Below are 12,237 nucleotides of genomic sequence, written 5' to 3'. Positions count from 1 at the left end.
CTTTGCACAGTGCGCAAAGAAATTTCAGTGGTCTTCTAGCCTTTGAGCACAGAGGTTCTGAACATTAATTATGTGTTATTGTGCAAGATTTATCCAAATGTAGCTGACACAGTGATTAAGGCATGAATGATGTCTTTCTCCAGGCTGTCGTTGTCCCTACGGGCTGTACCTTCAACAGGGACGATGTGTGAATTCGAGCCAGTGCGTCTGTCACTGGGATGGCCAAACACTGCATCCGGGACAGGTGGTCCCCAGGGACCAGTGTACCACGTGGTAAGAGCCACGCTCAGCTCTTTGTGCCTGGAACAAAAGATGATACTAAATAAACACATCAGTCCAAATTCAGGTTTCTGTTGAATTATGGATTTGTTTGTGTTTGTAATAAAATAGTGAGAATCATAATGAGCAGCACTGGCAGCATCGTTTGCACTGGTTTGTGAGGAATTGCTCACATCTGATTGTTTTATTTATTTTTAACAGGGACAGTGTACAGCAATACACAGTTAGCCGCAGCTAATTTTCAGCCACCTATAAATGCAACAACAAACAAACTGATTAATAATCAACCTTTTTAGCTCATGTTTAAAAATACTTTATGTATTCTCGATCAAATTGCTTATTCTTACAGTAAGTGCAGAGATGGGCAAGTGACATGTGACAGATCCAGCTGTGTTGCAACCTGTCACTGGTCAGCCTGGTCGTCATGGTCACCTTGTGATGTAACCTGTGGTCTGGGGCTACAACAACGTTACAGGTAAGCTTGTTTAGTTTAATATATGCTTTAAAGCAGCTCAGTCTGTCCCAGGACCTGCCTGCAAACTCTTGCCTCATGAGGACGGGCATCGCTGAGCACCAGGAGGAACCCAGGATCCACTAACAGTGGGTCCAAGCATCCTGGTACTTAATGGCCGTTTGCTAGCATGTAGACGTCTGTGTGTCCCTCTGTGGATATCGTTCACTGACCCACCACCAAACTGATCACGCTGAACGATGTTACAGTCAGCAAACAATGAAGAAGGTGAAGCTGAAAAGCACAGGGCGCCAATTCTGATGATCTATGTCGGGTTACGAAGTGTTGGGCAGTGAGCACAGGGCCCACTAAAGGACGTCAACCTCCAGGCTAACTTCATGAAGGTTTCCCTCACGCCACCAGTGGTGACACTGATCCTCTCTGAGCACAAAGCCACTGAAAAATCAGTCAACAAAGATCAGGAGGGAAACCACTCCTGTTTGGAGGAGTTGTTGGTTTCATTATCACAGCAAAGCAGCTGAAACAACAACCCCTCTGCTACTTACCTGACACATCAATGGCCCACAAGTTTAACTGACTTGATGCTGTCCTCTGATTAAAAAGCCTTCCTTTCATGTTTCGACACTGTGTAACACTAACCGCCTGCTTCTGGGATCATACCGTATATTTCTGATGTGAAACATATTACCAGTGTTCAGTTTGTTGGTTGTAAATGCTTATATGTATAATTTATCATTTCTGTATCACTTACTGTTTGGATGTTTGTTTCCTCGCATACTTTAAATAGATTGTGAGGAGTGTTTATGCTCTGTGTCCTCAGGTCTCTTCCAGCAGGAGCAGTCAGAGGTCAGCCCTGTCCAGGAGACTCGTCTGAGGCTCAGAGCTGCTCCAGCACATGCTTCCCTGGTATATTACACTCACAGCCTTTACTACTTCTAGACTAGACTATTGCAATTCTCTGTACATGGGCCTCCTCCAGCGTTTTTCAGTTAGTTCAAAATGCCACAGCACGCCTCTTAACTGGCACCAGAAGGCATGAGCACATCACCCCAGTTCTAGGCAATCTACACTGGCTCCCTGTTAAATACCGTATCGTGTTTAAAATCCTTCTGTATACTTTTAACATTTTAAATACCTTGGCGCCCAGTTACCTAACAGACCTTCTCGACGTGCATAGCCCCAACAGAGCGCTCAGATCCTCTAACCAACTGATCTTACTGCAACCAAGGCCCCGACGAAAGACTGGAGGCACCGAGCGTTTGCAATTGCTGCACCTAAACTCTGGAATCATCTTCCAATCGATGTGCGCATGTCAGAATCCATTCAATCATTTAAATCACGCTTAAAAACTCACCTGTTCCATCCAGCTTTTGAATTAGTTTGGACTTCCTCCCAGTCTGCAGTTGTGCTGTCACTGTAACTGTAACTGGTTTACAACTGTTTTTGTTGCTATTTGTTGTAATCCGCTTTGCTGCCTTGTGTGAAGCACTTTGCTGAACACTGTCCTTTTTAAATGTGCAATAGAAATAAATATTGATCTATTGACACGTCCGACACACAGCATGTTACGGTGATTATTGTTGTGTTTTGGGTTTTTATGAGAGAATACAGCTAAGAGCTCAAATTTCTTTTGCACAGAAGTTTAAGTTGTTCTTGTGTAAGTTAGACGAGTTCAAATCAAGCATCGCTGTTCTGTCCACACGTGTGTAAATCTGTTCTGTGCTACATGTACAAAGTTTGAGCAACACAATGCTAAAGGTGATGTAATCCTGCAGCTCAGGAGGGAGTGCAGGTCATCTACTAATTGGAAAGTTGATGCTTTTAATCCCTGGCTGCTCCAGTCTGCATGCAAATGTCCTTGGGCAACTTAGTAACCCCAGGCTGCTCTGTGATGCATCCATCATAGTGTGGCTGTGATAGAAAGTGACCTCTACTCAGGTGCAGTGGAAAGCACTGAATGAGTCCATTACATTACTTTCCCTCCTCTTGTTGTGCAGCGCTACCAGGTGGGACATGGAGTAAGTGGACCGGCTGGTCAGAGTGCAGTAAAACGTGTTTCAACCACGTAGATGATGTGGGGGTGAGGCGACGATTCCGCAGCTGCACGCCGTTTAACCACACGCAGCCCGCCTGCGATGGAGACAGTGAGGAGCAGGAGCCGTGCAACACTGAGCACTGCCCGGGTATGACACATGTAGACACACAAAGACAGGATAGATGGCATCATTCCTGGAAAAAGAGAAAAATGAAAGGCCGTAAAGCTGATGTGTTCTTCTAGTGCCCGGTGGCTGGTCAGCCTGGTCGGCCTGGTCTCAGTGTTCGTCCAGGTGTGACTCTGGTGTCCAGACAAGAGAGCGGTTGTGTAATTCCCCCACACCACAGCATGGAGGTAAAAGCTGTTCTGGGCCTCACATTCAGACACGCGACTGCAACTCTCAGCCCTGCTCAGGTACCGTGTTTGTCCCTGTTACGTTTCGCCACCCCGTCCGCTGAATATCACGTACAAGTCTTGTTGCACTCCTGTCCTCGCAGGCGTGTGTCCAGAGGGCATGACGTATATGACGGTACGAGAGTGCGAGGCTCAAGGGGGCGCGTGTCCACGGGTGTGCTTGGACATGACCTCCACAGAGGTACAGTGTGCCACCACCTGTTACGACGGCTGCTACTGCGCCCCAGGCTTCTACCTGCTCAACAGCAGCTGCGTGCCCCTGGCACAGTGCCCGTGTTACCACCACGGGGAGATGTACCCAGCTGGCGCCACCCTGCCTGTTGATGCCTGTAATAACTGGTACCTCTCTTTACTCGTGCATCGCATTAAAGAGGAAGATCAAACTGTAGCTCTAACCTTCCATAAATACATGTGTGTGAAATCACTTGTCCTTACACTGTGTGTCAAACAGCACATGCACCGATGGAGAAATGCAGTGTGGGACAGCTCCCTGCCCCGGTGAGTGAAAAAGAAACGTGCTGTTGCTGTCTCCCTCTGTCTCTGTGTTTTCTTGCTTAATGGTTTGTGTCTGCCACTTTATTTTCCTTTGTCGTCTCTCGTGTGTGCGTCTGTGTTTCTCAGTGGACTGTGGCTGGAGCAGCTGGACACAGTGGAGTGCCTGCAGCCGGACGTGTGACGTTGGTGTGAGGAGGAGGTATCGTTCAGGAACCGATCCTCCTCCTGCGTTCGGTGGTCGTCCCTGCAAAGGAGACAGGGTTGGGATTGATACCTGCAGCATTGAGCCCTGCTTCGGTGAGAACGACTGAATTAGAAGAAAATATACACTAGTGGTCAAAAGGTTTAGAACAGCCCGATTTTTCAGTTATTCATTACAATTCAAGTCATCCAAGTCCAATGAACAGCTTGAAATGCTACAAAGGTAAGTGTTGAACTGCCAGAGGTAAAAGAAAAAGGTAAGGTTACCCAAAACTGGAAAATAACATACAAGTTAAAATTATACAAAGAGGCCTTTTTCAGGGAACACAGCATGGTTAACAGTTTAAAGCTGCTCTGCAGCAGTGGAGGCTGAGCAGGCCTTGAAAGCTGAGCAGCATCAGCTGAACAGTATTGTACTGCAGAAAGTAGAGTGTTGCTACAGAAATGGCAAGAAAACGGTGATTAACAATGGAAGAGAGACAGACCAACATAACACTTATAAATGCAGGTCTGTGCTACAGAGAGACTGCAAAGAAAGTCAAGATGTCAGTGAGTCCAGTTTCCTTCAGCATCAAAGGCTCAGAAGCTGACAGGAAGAGATCTGCAGACAAAGACACGAGTGAGCCAGAGGACAAGTTTCAAGCAGCTTAATAGTGGTCGTAGTAAGAAAGAGAAGACTTTGAGCTGCAGGTTTGACAGGACGAGTTGCAGCAAGAAAGCCAGACGTCAGAATAAGACAAAGAGGCTTGCCTGGGCCATGAAACACTGCCACTGGACTACTGAAGACTGGAAGAAGGTATCATTGACTGATGGATCAACATGCAGGATCCATGCTTTCATTTCACAGTGCAATCAGACATCAAACTGCATCATTTTCAATAAAAAGCTGGAAAAATTGTGGTGTTCTGAAACTTTTGACCAATAATGTATATGTTCTAAAATTTGAAAAAAAAACTGAAATGAAACCTTTTAAGATGAAAAACTTTAAGCTGTGATTCGTCTGAAGGTTTAAAGGAGCCGTGGAGTCCATGGTCAGAGTGTTCAGTGACGTGTGGAGGAGGATACAGGACTCGAACCCGCGGACCCATACGGATTCACGGCACCACGCAGCAGTTCAGCACCTGCAACCTGCAGCCTTGTGGTAACACAGGAACAGCCTACATCATAATAATAACACAACGCTGGTGTCTGTGTGGATGCAGCGGCTGCAACAAGTGTCTGTGATGGAGGAAGAGAGGCTCCGGTGATCTTCTCAGCTGTTCTCACTCTCCCTTGAGATCCGATACAGTGCATTTACCATACAGACAGTGATGCAGCTGCTTTCCATTACATCACACAGTCATGGTTAGACTCACTCTGAGTAGCTACAATCCTACAGTCTCAGCCTATTTGCACACTTTGTTTGGTCTTTGTTTATTCACAAGCAGAAGTCACTACTGCTGACATCGTTCACCTTTCTGCAGCTACTTCTCACAAGAACCGAGCGAGGTCCACTTCCCACAACAAACCCACAGAGTTAGCACGAGTCACTTGCAGGTGTTTCTCGAGTTTGTGACTCGTGTGATTTGAGTTGCTACAATCTGATGACTTGTTTAAACTTTATTGTAACTTATGTCTAGTATGGCAGCATGGCACACAGTGCAAAAGCATTTAACCTCTTCTTCATTTCTTAATTTTTTGCATATTTGTGACACTTAAATGTTTAAATTTCATTCAGTATTGGACATACCAGAGGAAATAGAAAATGCAGTATTTAAATGATTATTTCAGAGCCATCCAAACCCAGCTGCCAAGGCGTCCGTTTCGTATTTACTCAGGAGATCTTTGCCTAACTTTAAAATCGTTCTGAATTATTTGTCACAAATATGCAACATCTGAGACATCAGAAAGGGCTAAATACTGTGTCGTGGCACTGTATGGCGTTTCCTTTTATCTGTCGGTGCTGATACAGTTTGGTAACAGAGCCCTGAGTCACATCGCTCATGGGTTGAATTTCCATGGCTGTTGTGTTAAAACTCAGATATTATGACAGTTACATTCTAATTCATACGCTCACCGTTTCGCCCACTTTTCATCCCTTCAAACTGGTGTTTTTGGTTATGCTGTAGGGGTTTTTACTGGTCTTTTCTCTGACTCTGTTGCTGTGCTAGATGAAGGGAAGAAGTGTCCTCCGGGCCAGGAGTGGATGCAGTGTATGATGGGAGCAGTGTCGTGCATGGACCTCACATTGGATCTCAGCAGGAACTGTACTCCGGGATGCCGGTGTCCACGAGGGACTGTCCAGCAGGTGAATGGGTGACAGGAATACACACACACATAAACAGATGGTTTGGGTACGACCTCTTTGCTCACGGGCTCCTACGTTCCCAGGACGGTGTGTGTGTGAGCGAGTCTGACTGTCGCTGTGATGTAGGCGGAGAGCAGTACAACCCGGGAGACACCGTGCCCTTAGACTGCAGTAACTGGTAAGTAAAGCTGGCTTGCTTCAGCAGATATATGAGCCGTGACAAACTGTGGAGATATAAAGTGGATTAAACACAAATGTGTGTCAAATATTTCAGTACCTGTGAAGGAGGAAGGCTGGTGACCTGTTCCCGTTTTAGCTGCAATGGTATGTATTTACAGTGCGATGATGTCTTTCGTCTTTTATAACGTGATTTACACTGATTTTGCCTGATTTTACCGCACAAACCAAACAGTTGATGGCCAGTGGTCAGCATGGACTCCCTGGGGTCATTGTTCGGTGTCTTGTGGAGCAGGCCTTCAGTCTCGGTACCGGTTCTGCTCCAGCCCCCGGCCCTCTGGCAGTGGCCTGCCTTGTACGGGCCCTCACCATGAGGACCAAGTCTGCATCATCGCCCCGTGTGACCGTGGGTTACTTTTCTGTCCCTGTGCATTGACTAATAGTCTGAGCAAACGTGAAGTTTAATTTGTCTGGCTTTGAATCAGTTACTAGGAAAGTGACGCCTCCCTGTCGTACAGTAGGATGCAGTAAACTCACAGTAAAGTGTCCACACTGGCACTTTAAAGTTTTGAAGGGGTTCTTGTATTTATGTTGATCTGCTCAGCTTACTAACCTTTATTTGCTCTCTTCATGTTTTTTAATGTGATGCGTTGGCTTTTTCCAGGTGATGGTGGCTGGGGTCAGTGGAGTCATTGGACGGAGTGTACCAAGTCTTGTGGTGGGGGGGTCCGAAGCAGAAGGAGAAATTGTGACAGTCCCAGTCCAGAGGGGGAGGGGAATTACTGTGAGGGGCTGGGAAGTAAAGTCACATCCTGTAACACCGAGCACTGTCCAGGTGCGTTTGTATTACTAGCATGTGCTGTCTGCTAACTACACTGAGTACAGCGCGGTAGATTCTGTATTACTGAGGGTTGTCATTCCTCAGTGGCTCACTATGGGATTGGCCTGTCTGCTGATCGCAACGACCATGTCGGGCAGAGCCACGTACCATTAAGTGGCTGCGACGCAGGCATTGTTCAAACGCCTCTTTGTGCTTCAAGCATATCTTGACCTGCAATATAGGCTAGCTATTATAGCTGTCCATAGATATGAGTGCTAACGCTAACTTGTCTGTCATTGTTACTTGGCTTCATCCTGACCTTGAGTCTTCGCCATGCACCGTGGTGTTCTACCACTTAGCTGTACGCTGAGATGGTTTCTTTTTACGATTATGCACATCAGCCGACATCTTCTTTGCTGTAGTTAGCATACAAGCTAACACAGACAGTCCTCCTGAGATATACTGAGTAGAAACACACACCAGGTTTACTTGTGTTGCCTAAGGCTAGAACATGCCCAGCTCACGATTGAAGGCGTTGGTTTATGTGGGCACTGGATGAGGATGACAATGAGGTCAGACCCCAGAGAAATCTTCATCCTCTACACTGAGGCTGCCGAGCCTAACAATGAATGGTTCCTGGTGTGCACCAGCACCTGTTCCCAGCATAGATAGAATATGTATTTAGTTCAAAATTCCCAAACAAATCAAGCCCCGGCCAGCCCCCGTAAGCCCACCAGGCCAGGAGGGGAGGGTGGGCTGGCCATGGAATGACCGAACTCTACAGCAGCTCCACTGGGACAGTTCTTGTAGCCTGTCGGTCAGCAGGTCAGAAAGAAGATGCTACCCTGGCAATCTCCTTCGTTCCCACAGGTGAAAAAGCTGCATGGTCCCCATTCATCAGCCCACATGCTACATTCCTAAGTGTGTTGCACATGATAACCTCCTCCCACTTTTGACTTTGCCCTATGTTAGCTCTTTTGGTGGAGTAAATATCTCAGAAGATACAAATTCAGGAGGAGGTTTGATTTTCAGAGCGTGTGTCACGTCTTTTGGCGGCCCGCCTCTGAGCCCTCAGAGCTTTTGTACGTTGCACCAAAGTGGTCATAGCAAGGCATTTGTTTAGCTACGTATTTAGACCGCTGGCTAATTCTAATTTGGTCAGACCAAGAAACTACAACACAAGGATCTGTTGTCCTTGAAGCATCTTACCATACTAAGGCTTCATCATAAACACAAAAGTGTTTCTCTAGGAGAACTTTAAGTCGTGTGTTCTCAGAGTGAGATGTCTCACAGCCCACCTTGTTGGGTCAAAGGGCGACGAGGTGCTTATCTTAAATAATAACTGCGAAGTAATGCAAACTCAAGTGTGATTGGATCAGCCCAGCGTGGTCGTGCATGAGACACATCCCTCTAAGGAATACGCAGGGAGATGCTTCCTATATTAGCCATCTCAATCATGCTACTCTGAGAACCAGGGTTATGTAAGTAACCCAAAGTCCTGTATGCTTGTGTTTTCAGTGGCACCATGTTCCCAGGTCCCAGGAACAGTGTTCAGCAGCTGTGGGCCATCCTGCCCTCGCTCCTGTGATGACCTTACTGTGAGTATCACTAGTGTGACTCCTGTCTGTCACTCGATGTATTTCATGCTTCTTATCCACAACCAGGTTCTGGAGGGTGTCATCAAAACAAGCTCAGTCCTCCCTCTCCTCAGCACCTCCTCCAGGTTTTCCAGGGTGATGCTGAGGTGAAATAATTTATCAACCATGCCCTGGGTCATGGTGGGAACTGCCTCATGAAAGTTCTCCTCCTGTTTAAGCCTTTGAAAAAAAACATTCTGCCACTTGTATCTACAGTCTTATCCTTTCAGCCACTACCCACAGTATTGTACTGATAACTAAGTCCTTAACAGACTGGTACCAATCCACCTGTCAGCCTCCCACTTTGATCTGGTTCCACAGAGTGGACATCCACCCTTTTCTGACTTATGTCAGACGTGGATGTGCTTATTCTCACACTCATTACTGGGGATTAATAAAAGTCCTAATTCCCCCCCCCCCCCCCTCTCTCTCAGCACTGTGAGTGGCACTGTGAGCCAGGATGCTACTGTACAGAGGGAAAAGTCATGTCTGCTAATGGGACCGTCTGTTTAGAGAAGGAAGATTGTCCCTGCCTGGACCTTAACACCGGACGACGACTGGAACCTGGAGACACCATTGAAGCCATTGATGGATGCAACAACTGGTCAGAATTATACAAACACAAGAAGCACACGTAACACATGTAAAACACATTAGGATACACAAAGATAACCAGTTAGAAAGGAAACCTGAAGATCCTTCTGTTCCTTTGTTCTTTAGCACCTGCGAAGGTGGGAAATTCAACTGTACTCGAAACCCTTGTCCAGGTAAGTAAAGCCAGCTTTCAGTTTCAGTCAGATCATCTTAATAGTGTTAATATGTAGGACGATGTAGACAATGGCTATGTCTTGTAGTGGGTATAAAATAGCACAGATAGTTGTTACATCCAATTTAGTGTCAGGTGGCTGGTGTGAGTGGTCAGAGTGGACCCCCTGCTCCAGGACCTGTGGAGCAGAGTCGGTGACCCGATACAGAAGCTGCAGCTGTCCTGAGCCAGAGGCCGGAGGAGAGCCGTGCTCTGGTGAGCAGGAACTGCACAGTGGGGTTGGAGTTCAGATCCACAGGCAGCCCTGCCCTGTCGTTACTTTCTGTCCAGGTGAGATGATAATGTCTCATGGAAAGACACATTCGCACAGTTTGTAAATGTTCTGGATGCGTGTGGCTGAAACTACTTGCCTTTGGGCTGAAGGTCAGAGGTCAGAGGTCACGTTTTCTGAAAATCTTGTGAATGCAATGACTCAAGATGGAAGTCAGCTAGGATTTTTGATTTTATAGCATTTATACAGATTTCTGTGTCATGCTGAAAAATGACCTACTGTTATTGCACTTTTCTCTCTCACTGAGATATTACAGTTTTGTTTTGCTACTGTTGTTAATCACTGTGCATTTGTCTCTTACTTATAGCCTCGACCGTTTCAAATATTTTCAAATATTAATATTTTAATTTGTGTCGGTTTTCTTTTTGGTTTTCTGGTTCCAGCTACAGATTCTCAGTTACATCAGAGTAGTTGTACCTCTTCTTCTTCTCATTGCCGTACTGTGTCTTTAGTTCATGGCTCGTGGAGTCCCTGGTCCATGTGGTCAGAGTGCGATGGATGCACAGGATCGTCGACTCGGACCAGAGAGTGTAACAGTCCTCCTGCTAGATTCGGCGGTCTGCCGTGTCTGGGAGAGGGGAGGCAGAGCCGCCCTTGCAGTGAAAATCTCACCATCTGCTCAGGTTAGCATAGCTGTGGGTTTCATTCACTTTGACCGTAGAACTGCATAAACACTGTTCCACTTTTAAAAAACGATGTGGATGGTAATTCTATTCAAACCTTGTTCTCAGACTGTGGTGGAGGCCAGGAAGAATGGCCTTGTGGGAAGCCCTGTCCTCGCTCCTGTTCAGATCTCCATGGTGACACAGAGTGCTTGGACTCCCCCGAGTGTAACGCGACCTGTGGTTGTCCTGGTGACACGGTGCTGCAGGACGGAGTGTGTGTGGTGAGACAGGAGTGTCGCTGCAAATACCACGACAGCTCTGCTAATGGTTTGATCCTAATTTTGCTAACTTGTAAATATCAGCGTGTTAGACTGTGAACATTTTACTCCACTCAGTGTGATCATTTGCTCTGATCGGTCTATTTTTGTGCAGATTCAAGCAATGCATCGTGGCTATGGCCCGGTGGATCTGATTGGCTGTTTGCAAATCCAGGAGAGAAAATTATCAGTGACTGCAAAAACTGGTAAGCAGCTGATTCTTATTTTGGTTTAATTCACTCTTAATGTTCGAATAGCAAAAAAAAATGCCACATAATGTTTTTTCCCGACCTAATCTCAGCTCGTGTGAGGCTGGCGTTCTGCAGTGTCAGTCTGTCCCCGGCTGCCATGTCGACGGTGGCTGGAGCCAATGGGGAGCCTGGACTGAATGCTCTCTTTCATGTGGCGGTGGAGTCAAGTTCAGAAGGCGCCTGTGTGATAATCCGTCTCCGCAGAGTGGCGGAAGAGGCTGCCTGGGTGATGCTGAGCAGCAGAGAGACTGCAACACGCACCTGTGCACAGGTAGTCATGACGGGCTCATCTAGGTTTTTTACACTACCATCTGCATTGTTACATGTGTGATGTCTGTCTGTATTGTGTCTCCAGAGTCAGTGGGCCCGTGGTTGCCGTGGTCTCAGTGGTCCGAGTGCTCGGTCAGCTGCGGTGGAGGGCAGCAGTACCGCTCTCGTCTCTGCAGCCTTCCAGCGTGCAGCGGTCGTCAGAGCAAGATCTGCAACACCCACGTCTGCCTCGGTGAGCATCTGCTTCCTGTGCAGTATTTGTAGCCATGCTGCAAAGTTATATTTACACTGCTCCAGTTGGAGGACTGTTTAATTAGTGTCTTTAACTGCTGTTGCTGCGTGGGCTTCATGTCGCTCTGCAGAGGTGGGCTGCCCTCCTGGCAGGCTGTACAGGGAGTGTGAACGAGGAGAAGGTTGTCCTTTCAGCTGCGCTCAGGTCAGCGGCAGGGAGGGATGCTACGCTGACGGCTGCGAGGAAGGCTGCCACTGTCCCGTGCACACCTACCAGCACCGTGGACTCTGCTTGTCGGTGGGTTCAGAGTAACTTCAGTAGTAGACATGTGACGTTTTAAAAGTGCAGCACAGAAAATGAAGAGCATGAACCAGGCTGTGATGCACCACTGAGAAGATCATTTCAAACTGATGCAGTTTCTTCTCTTTAGAGGGTGTTTGTGTTTGGTGTGTTTCAGGAGTGTCCATGTCTGGTGGATAAAGAGCTGCTGGCCTCTCTGCAGAGCGTCTCTGTGACACCAGTCGCATCCCTGCTGTTTCATAACATCTCAGAGGATATGGAGCTCCAGTCTGGAGATACGTTTGTCCATGACTGCAGCGCCTGGTAAGCAGAGAACTTTGGGAATAATAATACAATTTAAAAAAAAAC

At 47.1% G+C, this 12,237-nt stretch overlaps 1 protein-coding gene across 1 annotated transcript in view; it reads left to right on the top strand.

Annotated features, from left to right (window-relative positions):
• The window catches only part of sspo (SCO-spondin), a 103,467-nt gene that overhangs the window by 42,612 nt on the left and 48,618 nt on the right, over nucleotides 1-12,237 (top strand). The window contains exons 62-86 of the mRNA XM_085287850.1: nucleotides 144-273; nucleotides 629-754; nucleotides 1,572-1,657; nucleotides 2,749-2,934; nucleotides 3,030-3,200; nucleotides 3,284-3,539; nucleotides 3,652-3,698; nucleotides 3,822-3,992; nucleotides 4,903-5,037; nucleotides 6,047-6,183; nucleotides 6,267-6,361; nucleotides 6,458-6,507; nucleotides 6,596-6,766; nucleotides 7,025-7,195; nucleotides 8,699-8,778; nucleotides 9,252-9,421; nucleotides 9,538-9,584; nucleotides 9,713-9,913; nucleotides 10,367-10,537; nucleotides 10,646-10,846; nucleotides 10,952-11,042; nucleotides 11,138-11,358; nucleotides 11,443-11,589; nucleotides 11,720-11,886; nucleotides 12,047-12,192. Coding sequence (XP_085143976.1) covers nucleotides 144-273; nucleotides 629-754; nucleotides 1,572-1,657; nucleotides 2,749-2,934; nucleotides 3,030-3,200; nucleotides 3,284-3,539; nucleotides 3,652-3,698; nucleotides 3,822-3,992; nucleotides 4,903-5,037; nucleotides 6,047-6,183; nucleotides 6,267-6,361; nucleotides 6,458-6,507; nucleotides 6,596-6,766; nucleotides 7,025-7,195; nucleotides 8,699-8,778; nucleotides 9,252-9,421; nucleotides 9,538-9,584; nucleotides 9,713-9,913; nucleotides 10,367-10,537; nucleotides 10,646-10,846; nucleotides 10,952-11,042; nucleotides 11,138-11,358; nucleotides 11,443-11,589; nucleotides 11,720-11,886; nucleotides 12,047-12,192 — 3,574 coding nt within the window. The remainder of the gene's footprint in view (nucleotides 1-143; nucleotides 274-628; nucleotides 755-1,571; nucleotides 1,658-2,748; nucleotides 2,935-3,029; nucleotides 3,201-3,283; nucleotides 3,540-3,651; nucleotides 3,699-3,821; nucleotides 3,993-4,902; nucleotides 5,038-6,046; nucleotides 6,184-6,266; nucleotides 6,362-6,457; nucleotides 6,508-6,595; nucleotides 6,767-7,024; nucleotides 7,196-8,698; nucleotides 8,779-9,251; nucleotides 9,422-9,537; nucleotides 9,585-9,712; nucleotides 9,914-10,366; nucleotides 10,538-10,645; nucleotides 10,847-10,951; nucleotides 11,043-11,137; nucleotides 11,359-11,442; nucleotides 11,590-11,719; nucleotides 11,887-12,046; nucleotides 12,193-12,237) is intronic.

Source organism: Mchenga conophoros, linkage group LG9 (genome assembly GCF_057382185.1).
Source record: "Mchenga conophoros isolate Kocher_MC1m ecotype Shallow Benthic linkage group LG9, M_conophoros_male_GT1.1, whole genome shotgun sequence".
NCBI classification, from domain to species: domain Eukaryota; kingdom Metazoa; phylum Chordata; class Actinopteri; order Cichliformes; family Cichlidae; genus Mchenga; species Mchenga conophoros.
This window is presented reverse-complemented; position numbering and strand designations above follow the sequence as displayed.